Below are 13852 nucleotides of genomic sequence, written 5' to 3'. Positions count from 1 at the left end.
TAATTCTATAAATTCTATACCCTTCTTCGACTATCTAAAACTCCTGCCATGATACTGTGACATCCTCTCACCATAAACCGAGATCCTCTACCTCGGCGATTTCAAACATAGGAAGTGGTTGAATCCTTCCCATACGGATGGCGGGAGGATTGAAGCCCTTTACATCCCCCATTCTCAAAGATTTAGAGCAAATCATATCCGACCCTACCCCATATAGTTCTGACCACCGTGACCATTCTCCTAATGTTCTGGATTCGTTTTTCACCTCTAGTCCATCCGCTGTAAGCACACAACCTCGCCCCCTGTTGGTTCATCTGATCACACCCTCATAAAAGTATTTATTCGAATGGCACCTTCCCCCCTCTAGCAGCCCCTTCTAAGCGTAAATACTAGCAACTCAACAAAGCTGACCGGATCTTACTGAGGTAACTTCTTTTCCGACTTTACTTGGGTAAATCACCGTCTTATGTGGCGATGCTCGTCTCCCCTAAACCCACAGCGGAGGTTATTCTTGCAGGAATGGAGGCATTTATCCCCTCTTCCTCCAAGCTGACCTCTTCATCCAATCCTCGGTTCAACCGTACCTGTTTTGAGGTCATTCAGGCAAGGGACCAGGCATATCATGCGTGGAAAAATCCACATTCTTCTAGCTCTCATTCAGCTTTTATCATTGCCCATAATCACTGAAAGCACGTTATCCGGGAGGCAAAGCATTCCTTTATTCGAAGGAAGCGCGATAACCTCTACTCATCATCCAGTGCTACGTCTTTCTGGTCTTTAGCTAAGGGCATCTCTAACAACTTCAGTCACTCTACCTTTCCTTTACTTTTCCCTTCTGATGGTAATATAGCTCTCTCTCTCTGCCGTTCCCGTATCTCCTCTAACTCCACCTTTGATGACTAACATTCCTTCACACCCTGATAGTTCCTTTTACTAAACTTATGCCTCTCCCTATAATCTTTTTTTCGGACTGTCAGAAAAGCGCTTCTTTCTCTGAACACAAGCAAGGCTTATAGTCCTGATGGCATCCATCGCCATGTACTGAAGACGTGTGCCTCTGAATTTGCACCTATATTTGCTCATTTGTTCTGTCTCCGTGTCAAAACAAAATTTTTCCTCCTTGGAACATTGCATTGATACATCCCATCCCAAAGAAGGGTGATCGTTTTGACCCTTTTAACTATCGTCCTATTGCTTTGACATCTACCATTTCCAAAGTCTTCGAATCCCTTCTCAATTCCCATATCCTTAGTCATCATCCCTGAAAGGTTTTGTGGAGTCATGTGTTGTTGCCCTTGACACCTGAAGCTTTAGACAAGGTAAGGCATCGGGGTATCATGTCAAATCTCCCCTCTTTTGGCTTCTCTCTCTCACTTTGCTCCTTCATATCTAGCCTCCTCTTTGGCTGATCTATCTCTGTGGTTGTTGAAGGATCAGCCTCCCCTCTTTTCTCTATCAACAACGATGTCCCTCAAAGCTCTGTCCTGTTCCCTACACTTTTCCCCCTTTTTTTCATCGATTTCCTCTCCTCCACAAATAATCAAATGCCCTCATACGCTGACGACAACAATGTATTCATCCACATCCTTCAATCAAGCACTTTCTCTCACTCGATCTGCATCTCGCCTTGACACAGCTTCCTCAATAAACTCAGACGTGGAGAGGCTATCTCAGCGGGGCAGACAAAATCTAGTTAAGTTTTATGGCTCCTGAACCCACTTTCTACCCATCTCTCTATCATTAACTCCTCATAACTCACGTCTCTCCTTTGACGATTCTGTAATTCCACCTCTTGACTAAAGGAACATACTTGGTATTACAGTATCATTCACTCTTTCTTGGAAGCCCCCATATTACAGAAATAACTAAGTCTGCCTAGAAAAAACTGGGTCCTGTTTTGACATCGAAACTTCTTTTCTTCTGAATAGTTACTCTTTTTATACAAGGCATTGATTCATCCTTGTGTGGAGTACTGCTCTCACATCTAGGGTGGTTCTACCTCTGCATCCATTCTTGACAGAGTTCAGTCAAAAGCGGTCCGACTTACAAACTGTCCCAGGGTAACTTCTACACTTGGTGCTCTTGCGCTACCCTGCAGTGATGGTTCACTTTCCCTCTTCTATAAGTATTACTTTGGTTTTTGCTTCCGAGAGCTGGCTGCGTGTGTGCTCCCACCACGAGGTAGACCACGCAATACTCGGCAAACTACTGGATCGTATAATTACCGCGTGGCCATCAGTAACTCAAGGGGGTGGGGGGCCGTTTCAATAACTGCCTTTTTCTCTACACGTAGAAGCTTTGGAACTCTTTAACTTCTCATGTCTTTCCCAATAACTATGACCTGGCTCATTTTAAGAGACCGGTTTTTCACTTCCTCCAGAATTCAAAAATACTTTCCCTTGTCTTTTCTTGTTCCCTTCATTATTCTCTATTTCAATTAAGACCCGGCCTTAATGTGAACTTTTGTCCGTGACTGGAGCCTTCAACTTAAAAGTACTCCTGTTTCTCTGGTCATACTTTCAATTCTAACTCTAGTAATGAGTTCTATCACTTTTTAAGTCGTGATTCTCGGTTAACTTTGCTGTCTGCTATGCTAATAATCTTGATTTTCCATCCATTCTTTCATTATAAACAACCTCACCAACCCCAAAACTAGTCAATACCTTATTCAACTGGCTATAAACATGTTTACATATCATTCCCACATCAAAATGAAAGGGAAAATTCAAATACTAACATTATTGTGTACATTCTCCATATACTTTGTGAGTCGGTGGATTCTTACATCTGGTTCGGTAAGTCAAAGAGGTGTGATTACATACAATCAATTTTCCCACTTCCACACCAGTTCTATCACTGTATTTCTTTTTTTTCAGCCAAAGGATATAACATTCATGAACACTCCCCATCCAATGAGAACATTTGCTTGTTACTGATTCAACAGTCCTAACCTCCGATCCTTAAGTGATATATTACTGGTGCTGTATTTCAGAAAAAACTGGGTTTCTCGGCATGGTGCCAAGGAGCCATGTCTGTTCTTCCGTAAAAGGAAAATCTTTCATTTTTGCATCTATTTCTAACAAATATGGTATTCTCTGTACAGCTATAAACTCAGATAGCCTCGGTAATCTACAAGGCAGTTCTACCTCTAAACTTTACCAAACTGACTGCAGGTGGCACTGTGTGAGGTATACACAGAAGGTGATGCCCTCAGTTGGTCACGCCAGTCTTGGCAGACTCTTGGGGGCGTCTCATGGGTCAGCCGCTCACGCGACATCGTCTGTGATGCCTCCACCAGGAGGATCACCTTCTTCCCTGACCGATACACCCTCACCCAGGCCATTCATCTCTGCCAGGTACGACCATTGTCTTGCTGGCACCTCCTGCAGGTAGAAACTGTATTGCCTACACCTCCTCTAGATACAATCCTTGTCCTGCCACGTTGCCTCGTACTTCAGTAACCTCTACTTACAGAAAGCTCCCATCCCAACATATATAACACTGACAAAATGCATACACAGTGAAGTAACCCAACAAGCATTCAACAACTCAGTCAAACTCTAACACACCAGATATACAACCAGTAAAAACCACACTCCCCACACAAACAATAGTCTCATCATCCCAATTACACTCTGGGCATCACCCACCCCTCCAGCACAATTTCAACACAACCTTAGGCCCTTTATAACCTTTACAATGAAACTACCATTAAGAGTACACATAAAGAAAAAAAAAAAAAATTCACTCACTGCACATAAACACACATGCAACATCACAAAAACTTTATTACCAGAGGTGAGCATGGCATGCTTCCTAAGTACTGCAGGAGCCTCATAAGGATAGAAAAGACTTCCGAGACACAAAGGTAAGGTGAGGTGAATATATTCATAACTACCCCAGGACCATTTTCTATGAAAGATACCCGATGTTCCTCAAGACGTTTTTTTAAAGGATCCTGCAGTGCAGAGCTGTGCTACTTCCAGTGGCAGGAAACTTTAGACTCCTTTAGAGTGTGAAGTTCTTTGACAAAACCGTAATTCCATGAAAAACTTTGCCCAAGGTGACTTCTCTCAGCGTAATCTTGACCTAGCAGAGTCTAGTAACACACACACACACACACACACACACACACATATACATACACATATTCTTTTTCATTTTTTTATTATGCTTTGTCGCTATCTCCCGCGTTAGCAAGGTAGCGCAAAGAAGCAGACGAAGGAATGGCCCAACCCACATACACATGCATATACATACACGTCCATACACGCACATATACATACCTATACATCTCAACGTATAACATATACATATACACACAGACATATACATATATACACATGTACATAATTCATACTGTCTGCCCTTATTCATTCCTGTCGCCACCCCGCCACACACGAAATGACAACCCCCTCCCTCCGCATGTGCGCGAGGTAGCACTAGGAAAAGACAACAAAGGCCACATTCGTTCACACTCAGCCTCTAGCTGTCATGTATAATGCACCGAAACCACAGCTCCCTTTCCACATCCAGGCCCCACATAACTTTCCATGGATTACCCCAGACGCTTCACATACCCTGGTTCATTATAAGATTGAATGGAGAAAAACTGGAGGAAGAAGTGTTTTAGATATCTGGGAGTGGATTTCGCAGCGGATGGAACCATGGAAGCGGAAGCGAGCCACAGGGTGGGGGAGGGGGCAAAGGTCCTGATAGCATTGAAGAATGTGTGGAAGGCGAAAACGTTATCTCGGAGCAAAAATGGGTATGTTTGAAGGAACAGAGGTTCCAAGTGTTATATGGATGCAAGGCATGGGCTACACATAGGGTGTTGTGCAGAGGAGCGTGAATGTGTCTTTTCATAGCGCTACCTCGCACGCACGAGGAGAGAGAGAGAGAGAGAGAGAGAGAGAGAGAGAGAGAGAGAGAGAGAGAGAGAGAGAGAGAGAGAGAGAGAGAGATGGTATTTCATTTGTGGCGCGGTGGCGACAAGATTGGATAAAAGTAGTTTGATCGAGAAAGTAATGAAAGGGTAAGAGAGATGTGTGGTAATAAAAAAGAGGATTGTTGAGAGAGCCGAAGAGGGTGTGTTGAAATGATTTGGTCACATGGAGAGAATGAGTGAGAAAGAATTGACAAAGAGGATATATGTGTCAGAGGTGGAGGGAACGAGGAGAAGCGGGAGACCAAATTGCAGATGGAAGGATGGAGTGAAAAACATTTTGAGTGATCGGGGCCTGAACATACAGGAGGGTGAAAGGCGTGCAAGGAATAGAGTGAATTGGAACGATGTGGTATGCCAGGCTTGACGTGTTGTCAACAGATTCAACCAGGGCATGTGAAGCGTCTGGGGTAAACCATGAAAAGCTTTGTGGGGCCTGGATGTGGAAAGGAAGCCATGGTTCGTGTGCATTACACATAATGGCTAGAAAGTATGTGGCCTTTTTTTTTTCTAGCTCTACCTCATGCACGCGAGAGGGGGGATGGTATTTCATAAGTGGCGGGGTGGCGACAAGAATGGATGAAGGCAGCAAGTATGAATGAATGAATGAATATGTATATATCTTAATTTATTTTGCTTTCTCGCTGTCTCCCGCGTTAGCAAGAGGATACATGTGTCGGAGGTGGAGGGAACGAGGAGAAGTGGGAGACCAAATTGGAGGTGGAAAGATGGAGTGAAAAAGATTTTGGGTGATCGGGGCCTGAACATGCAGGAAGGTGAAAGGAGGGCAAGGAATAGAGTGAATTGGATCGATGTGGTATACCGGGGTTGACGTGCTGTCAGTGGATTGAATCAGGGCATGTGAAGCGTCTGGGGTAAACCATGGAAAGTTGTGTGGGGCCTGGATGTGGAAAGGGAGCTGTGGTTTGCGTGGCAGCTAGAGACTGAGTGTGAACGAATGGGGCCTTTGTTGTCTTTTCCTAGTGCTACCTCGCACACATGAGGGGGGAGGGGGATGGTATTCCATGTGTGGCGAGGTGACGATGGGAGTGAATGGGGGCAGACAGTGTGAATTGTGTGCATGGGTATATATGTATGTGTCTGTGTATGTATATATATATGTGTACATTGAGATGTATAGGTATGTATATTTCCGTGTGTGGACGTGTGTGAGTATACATTGTGTATGGGGGTGGGTTGGGCCATTTCTTTCGTCTGTTTCCTTGCGCTACCTCGCAAACGTGGGAGACAGCGACAAAGCAAAATAAATATAAAAATAAAATATACATATATCCCTGAGGATAGGGAAGAAAGGATATTTCCCAGATATTCCCTGCATTTTGAAGATGGTGACTAAAAGGGGTGCAACTGGGGGGCTGGAAATCCTCCCCTCGGGTTTTACTTTTCCGAAAGAAGGAACAGAAAAGGAGAACAAGCGAGGAATTTTTCGGTAAGGCTTAATCATCTGTTCTTGAACACTACCTTGCTAATGCGGGTAATGGCAAATATGTAAGGAGAAAAAAATATAAATGTATATGATACATATTTGCCATTTTATATATAGAGTAGACTGATGCAAAAATAACTGTAAATTTGTGCTTATCACAAAGTTGTCTTGAAATAAATTACATTAGCTATAGGACTACCATCTCTAGGTCTGATCCATTCTAGTCTTACTAATCTCTTTTGACATTCTCCACTTAACAATATTTAGATTAGTAATTTTTTCTAATTAAGAAAATACTACATCAAGAATCTACAATAATTCAGGGAAGCTTGTTAGGTTTGATGTGAAGAATCAGATCACCATGGGTTTACTGAGGAAACAGACTGTTAGTTTAAGCTCCTTGATAAGATTCAGATGAATAAAGCAAAGTTCCTCTTAATCATTAGTATTCCAAGTAAGCTTTTACACACTAAAACAAAATAATAGATTTCATATTACCAAAAGTTAGATATGAGCATGATATACATAATAAGAAAAATGACGGATTCCAAGGTTCATAATGTCCATTACTACCTGCACTTCTTTTGTAAATAAAATAGTAATGATATAAGGACTAAGCCTTACTTGTCAGCAGGTGGTGGGTGGACAGGTGGGTGTACCCACAACAACACAGGAGAACACATGGCTCTATCAAACCTCAGTGGGACGGGCCTTCTACTGCTCTGGGGGACATGGCTCCTCCTACATGTGGCTGGGTGCCCATGACTCTCAACAGGTGAGGTCCTTGAAATGATTCTTCTCACATTTTCACTGATTACTTCTAACCTCTCCCCATTTTCCATCTCCATTCTTCTTTTTCTCATAAATATTGACAGTTATGTAACCTCAGAACCCCTTTCATGAAGCTCCTGCAGCTTCAAAGCCATGCTTGTGGAAACACAGTAAGATGGGCTCCTCTGGGTTGGGAAGGTCTTCAATGAGACCGTACTCCTTTCTATCCACTCACAATGATACACTTTCACTGAAGGAGGACTAACCACTCATGGTGTCACTACATACTTGCAGGCAGAGTCTATGAAGACATATACCTTCAGAAACTTTAGTATCCTCAACACACAGTTCATCTGTTCTGCCCTAAACTACACCTCACCTGCTTAGTCATCCACCTACACCAATACAACCACAACAACAAAAATACTTCCAATACAATCTCACCTAAAAGTGCTTAGCACTTGGTTCTTTACAACCAAGACCCTTTATAAACAACCTTATCTTGGCTTTACACTTCAACAACATACACTTAAGGTTCCCCTAACACAGCACTGATTGAACATAAACTCATTGCAGTAACTCAACAAAGCACTGGTTGAACATAAACACATTGCAGTGACTCAACAATCTTTCAAGTATGTGGCTAAAATAATACTGAGCAAGCTGTTCATATCATACACAAGGCCAAAACTAGCATATGCTTCTCAGGTTTGGGCACCGCAAGTAAATAAGCACAAAGAACTCAGAGAGAAAGTCCATAGAAGGACAACAAAAATAGTTCCAGAATTAAAAGAACTAAGCTACAGGGACAGCATAGTCCTCCCAACCCTGATCCATGCAGCCAAAAACAGATATGGAATGAGTCACAGAGGTCAAGAATCCAGGCTATGGAAGTGAGCTATTTGAGAAGAGTATGTGGTATGACTAGATGGAATGAAGAAAGAAATGAAAGGGTGTATGAGAGATGTGGCATGGCAGGGAATGCAATGGGAATGAACTGTGGAGAGGTAAAATGGGTGAAACATAATACTTTGAGATGGTTTGGGCATTTGGAAGAATGCAAGGCTGGGAGTTTACTAGGAAAGTGTATGAGAGTTGTAACACTTAAAAGGGTTGGTGCAAGAGGAAGACCACCTGTGACTTGGGCAAATAGGGGGGTTGGAATACTGGAGGGAGACAAATGGTGGAAGAATGTGTGGAATGGTGTATGCAAGGGAGGCATGTAAAGACAGGGATAAATGGAGACTCTTTTGCCATTGGCCACCCCTTGATGTGAATTCTAGAAAGAATGGGCATCAGAGATATAGATAGATAGATATAAGCTACAGGAACAAGCTGGAGGCTTTAAATTTACCCACCTTGGAAGAGAGAAAAGTAAACGGTGACCTGATCACAACCTTTAAGTTTTTAAAAGAGGTCTATGAAGTGGGCAGTACTTTGAGAGATGAAGAGACAAAGAAACCAGAAGACATAACATGAAATCAAATCAGAAACTTGTAAATAAGGATGTAAAGAAATACTCTTTTAGTATAAGATAGGTGGATGACTGGAACAAACTGACTGAGGATATGGTTAATGCTGACAGTATGCATAAATTCAAGAGGTAGCATGATCATACAAAGTGTTCAAGGGATGGGACCCAATAAGTATAAAATTCCTTCCCCATACAGGACAAACAGGTAATCACTATAAAAAAGGGCAAAATGCCTTCCCAAACCAGTCTTAAATTCCACCTAACCAGAGGTACATCCATCTGAAACTAAATTTCCCATATATGTAAAAGTTATTCTTTCATGTCTATCTTCTGGACCTCACCCTACTCACCAACATTAAAGACTCATGGTGCAACATGCATACTGAAGATCCTGAAAACTTAGTCCTTAAAAATAAAAGGATGAAGACCTAAAAACAATGTGGGCAAATATTTCTTCATATACTGAGATGGTGGAGCACTGGAATAAATCACGTCCTGAAGTAATATTTGCAAACTATAAGTACTTTCAAATCATGGCTAGACAAATATCTAATTGACAACTGTTATCTGTATAAAGTCAGTTTACTACTAATTATGTCTTTCTTTTTCAGAATCTAGGTACAGAGCAGATGTTGTCAAACTGATAGGGAATTTCTTCCAGTCCACACTTTCCTACAAAATTCCTAAAGTAGTATCTATCTATCTACAATGCACAGTACTTTCTATTTCAACTATTTCCTACCAGCAGTTTGTCAGGAGGGAGAGGTGGGTGGGTATGTGCCTTACATTTTGCTATTCTGTTTCTACCACTATATCTAAAAACGTTAAAACAGACAACTTCATTATGAATCATCAGTTTCTTGTTATCTCTCCTACCCATATACAAATGTCCAGTGAAGAGAGAAACCAAAGCTAAATGATATGTCCTCTACTGACATTGGTCCTACATAAGTTTCTGCTCCTTCCTCTAACCAACCTGTGTTTTGCGCAGCTGCTTGTTTCAAAATATCATTGCTACAAAAGGAGGTAAATCCTGTTTTTATCTCAAGTTCTCAATCTTAAGTCATTCTATTACTCAGATATGTAATTCATAGTCATTCAACTGTATTTCAGGTTTAAGATGTAGAGTGGATGACCATCAAACACTAATATATCACTGCATTCTGCAGCATAAACCTGTACATAGATATCAAATGCACTACTGTTTTCTTTGTAGGTCCTAGTAGCACACAGCACATTACAGTATTCCTTGTTGAAGGTATGTTCAAAATGTGCAGTAAGTTATTTCCTTAGAACTAGTTTAACAGACTATTGGTTTCAATCTTAACTCACTTGCCTTCTATAAGCACGATATGTTGTCATCTCTATATCTGTCTGTCTCTGGACACATTCTTGTTTGCATAAGAACATTATATGATACTTACCTATGAGTTCCCCTAATTAAAAACAAAGTAATTGGAGTTCAGTGTATGCATTTGCATAAATCTGCATACTCATACTTTACATAAATCTGCATACTCAAATGGAAACTTATTTTTTTCAAGTGGTATACAAATTGTTGCAAACTGATGACCTCATCAGGATTTCTATTTGGTGACAGATCATTAAGCACAACAGCTTCCTCTTCTTTTCATCAATAGTTAATGTTTCTTACTATGTGCCACAGGAGCGCCAGTGGGTGTACTTTTCTGGAGAACCAATCAGATGGGAGGGACCGTGGCGAGGGGCAGGACCTAATGGTGGCACTGTGGAGAACTGCCTCGTGATGTTGTACGATGATTTCCCTGGACGATGGTCAGATATTGCCTGCCTTGACTCCCACTCTTTCTGCACACCATGTGAGTTCTCTGAGCGGTCCACAATGTACCTGAGAGGCCGTGGAGTGTGTGACTCTTCCCCATTCAACCGCCAGTATGTTCTAGATGGCCAGAGCGGAGGCAGACCTGCCCTTTCTGGCTTCTTTCATTCTGATATTACATGGGATGCCAAGGCTGAAGCCTGGGTTATTGCTTCCCTTAAGGTAAGCTGCTAATAACCGAAGGCTTACTTAAGAATACTGATACAACTTGGTTGGATTTCAAATTTTCCTTTCTAATTTTTGTCTCTTCTTCCATTCTTATTTCACTAACTGTAATCAGTAGACAAATTTTGATGGGTCACTAGAAGACTTTGATTATAAACTCATTTAAATATTCATGAAAACTTTGTAATGCATGTATGCTGGTCACTGATCAGTCCTTTTGAGGCATAAAACTTCTCTGGTAAGGATATGTTCAACTATATTAAGAATACATATTAGATATGCCATGTTTATGAAGGTATCTTTGCTTACAAAGGAGATACTTTTGCAGGTATGCTAAAACTGGTTACATTATGTAATGGATTACATACATGAACTGGTTAATAATCACTATTCCAGAACATTAACATCTCATAATTCATTATAAGGCATAAGTCATCTATGAAAAACAAAGATTAGGCTATAATCTAATACAATTACCCTCATAATGTGAAATGCAATCACTAGCCTGAATAAGAAAGCTTTTTTGCTCCCTGATCCTATTATTGTTAAATCACATGATATGCTCCATCAGTTTTATGACATTTCTTAAGTAGTTATCATGCAACTTCCTATCGGCAGGTGTCTGGGGCAGTGGCACGTTGGATGCCCATCACTACAGATGAGTATCCCTTTGGTACCAAGCCCTGGACACTGGGATATGACGTGTGTGGCCTGCGTAATGGTGAGATAGTTAACATGACCCTATCAGTGTGCAACCAGAAGCAGTTCACCTGTGCTGATGGTACCTGCATTGACCTTCAGCGACGGTGTGACATGCGAGAGGACTGTCCCGACCAAAGTGATGAAGCACAATGCAAACTTGTGGTGATTCCCCCTGGATACCGGCCCACCCTCCCACCACCCTCACCCACATATACACAACCACTTCCTATCCGCTTCTCTGTCAACCTTGTTGCCTTTCCTTCCATACTCACGAATGACCTCACCTTTGTCACCAGACTCCAGCTCCTGCTGGCCTGGAAGGACAGCCGTCTCAGATATCTCAACCTGAAGAAGGATAGTAGCCTTAATCTGCTGTCCCCAAACACTGTTTTGTCGATATGGACCCCACGAGTCTTCTTTAAGAATGCTCATGGCAATGTGTTCACCAACACTGGTGAAGGTTCGAGGGTGGTGTGTGTGCGGGAAGGAGCCCCTCAGTCAGGAGCAACAGACCTCACAGAAGAGAGTAAGTAAAAAGCATCAAGCATAGCTGTACTGTAGTCCTTTCTGTAAACTCTTCTTGAGACTGTTCAGTGATTAATCTCTATACTTCAGTTATTCTCTAGGTAAATGACTGTTTCTTGTGTTTCTTTTTCACCCTGATAAAATCACAAATTTTTAACCTCCACAATTCTTACATATTTGCAGTATCAATAATAATAACAGCATAAATGAACATTTCATACTTTCATATCTCTTTTTTGATTCCTCATCCACCAGTCGCATCACTTATGAAAAAATATCTTACAAAAAATACTTTTTACTTATATCAATCTAATGGCACATACTTGAAAGGCAATACATAACAATGTGAGGGTGATATTAATCAATTTACAGAGGAACTTCAGAGTGATCTCCAGCAGTATCTATATCTGTCTATCTCTCATCACAAACTACATTGTCCACTTCCATAGGTCAGATCAAATGCACACTGGCTGTGTTTCTTGTGGGAATGCCATTTGCAGAAGTTTAGTCATGGACCTTAACCCAGCAGACTTGAAAAAAGGCAAGGACACCTAATGCCTTGGAGCAGACTTTCTACCCTAGACCTCCTATGATTAAAACCTTTCAACATTGGATTCACTAAATTATATTAATGATAATAATATGAATGAAATTTCAATTAAAATTAAAACTATCAGAACTATAGCTTTGTTGTCACATTAAACAGACAAGTGTTTTGCAATAGGCATATTTCATACAAATATGTTTAATCACATCCCATATTTTGATTCTGCCTTTCAGTTCAACAACACCAAGGGAAGTAATGATACAAATAAAATTATATAAAATTCAATAGAAAGTTATTACTACAGCCAATATTCAATCAACTGTAGACTTCAAATCTTATGAGTGGCAGAAGTTTGGTGATCAAGATCCTAAAGATTTTGATGATTTGATGGCGATTGAACCTGTTGTAACAAAGATAGTGTTCCAAAAATAACGTTCTAGATAATGAAAAAAGGCCACTAAATCTTACACTAAATCAGTGATGGATTGCGCAAAAGATGCTTGTGGTATGAGAAGAGTGGGAGGTGGGTTGATTAGAAAGGGTAGTGAGAGGTGGGATGAAGAAGTAAGAGTATTAGTGAAAGAGAAGAGAGAGGCATTTGGATGATTTTTGCAGGGAAAAATGAAATTGAGTGGGAGATGTATAAAAGAAAGAGACAGGAGGTCAAGAGAAAGGTGCAAGAGGTGAAAAAAAGGGCAAATGAGAGTTGGGGTGAGAGAGTATCATTAAATTTTAGGGAGAATAAAAAGATGTTCTGGAAGGAGGTAAATAAAGTGCGTAAGAAAAGGGAGCAAATGGGAACTTCAGTGAAGGGCGCAAATGGGGAGGTGATAACAAGTAGTGGTGATGTGAGAAGGAGATGGAGTGAGTATTTTGAAGGTTTGTTGAATGTGTTTGATGATAGAGTGGCAGATATAGGGTGTTTTGGTCGAGGTGGTGTGCAAAGTGAGAGGGTTAGGGAAAATGATTTGGTAAACAGAGAAGAGGTAGTGAAAGCTTTGCAGAAGATGAAAGCCGGCAAGGCAGCAGGTTTGGATGGTATTGCAGTGGAATTTATTAAAAAAGGGGGTGACTGTATTATTGACTGGTTGGTAAGGTTATTTAATGTATGTATGACTCATGGTGAGGTGCCTGAGGATTGGCGGAATGCGTGCATAGTGCCATTGTACAAAGGCAAAGGGGATAAGAGTGAGTGCTCAAATTACAGAGGTATAAGTTTGTTGAGTATTCCTGGTAAATTATATGGGAGGGTATTGATTGAGAGGGTGAAGGCATGTACAGAGCATCAGATTGGGGAAGAGCAGTGTGGTTTCAGAAGTGGTAGAGGATGTGTGGATCAGGTGTTTGCTTTGAAGAATGTATGTGAGAAATACTTAGAAAAGCAAATGGATTTGTATGTAGCATTTATGGATCTGCAG

General features: G+C 41.2%; 1 protein-coding gene across 3 annotated transcripts in view; it reads left to right on the top strand.

The window, feature by feature from the left end:
• LOC139751282 (uncharacterized) overlaps positions 1 to 13852 on the top strand; it is a 134430-nt gene that overhangs the window by 31940 nt on the left and 88638 nt on the right. For all 3 annotated transcript variants that reach the window (XM_071666601.1, XM_071666600.1, XM_071666599.1), the window contains exons 6-9: positions 3174 to 3356; positions 7027 to 7167; positions 10304 to 10657; positions 11279 to 11888. In XM_071666601.1, coding sequence (XP_071522702.1) covers positions 3174 to 3356; positions 7027 to 7167; positions 10304 to 10657; positions 11279 to 11888 — 1288 coding nt within the window. The remainder of the gene's footprint in view (positions 1 to 3173; positions 3357 to 7026; positions 7168 to 10303; positions 10658 to 11278; positions 11889 to 13852) is intronic.

The sequence above is a fragment of the Panulirus ornatus genome, chromosome 11 (genome assembly GCF_036320965.1).
Source record: "Panulirus ornatus isolate Po-2019 chromosome 11, ASM3632096v1, whole genome shotgun sequence".
NCBI classification, from domain to species: Eukaryota; Metazoa; Arthropoda; class Malacostraca; order Decapoda; family Palinuridae; genus Panulirus; species Panulirus ornatus.
The sequence above is the reverse complement of the archived record's forward strand: the minus strand, read 5'-3'. Positions and strand labels throughout refer to the sequence as shown.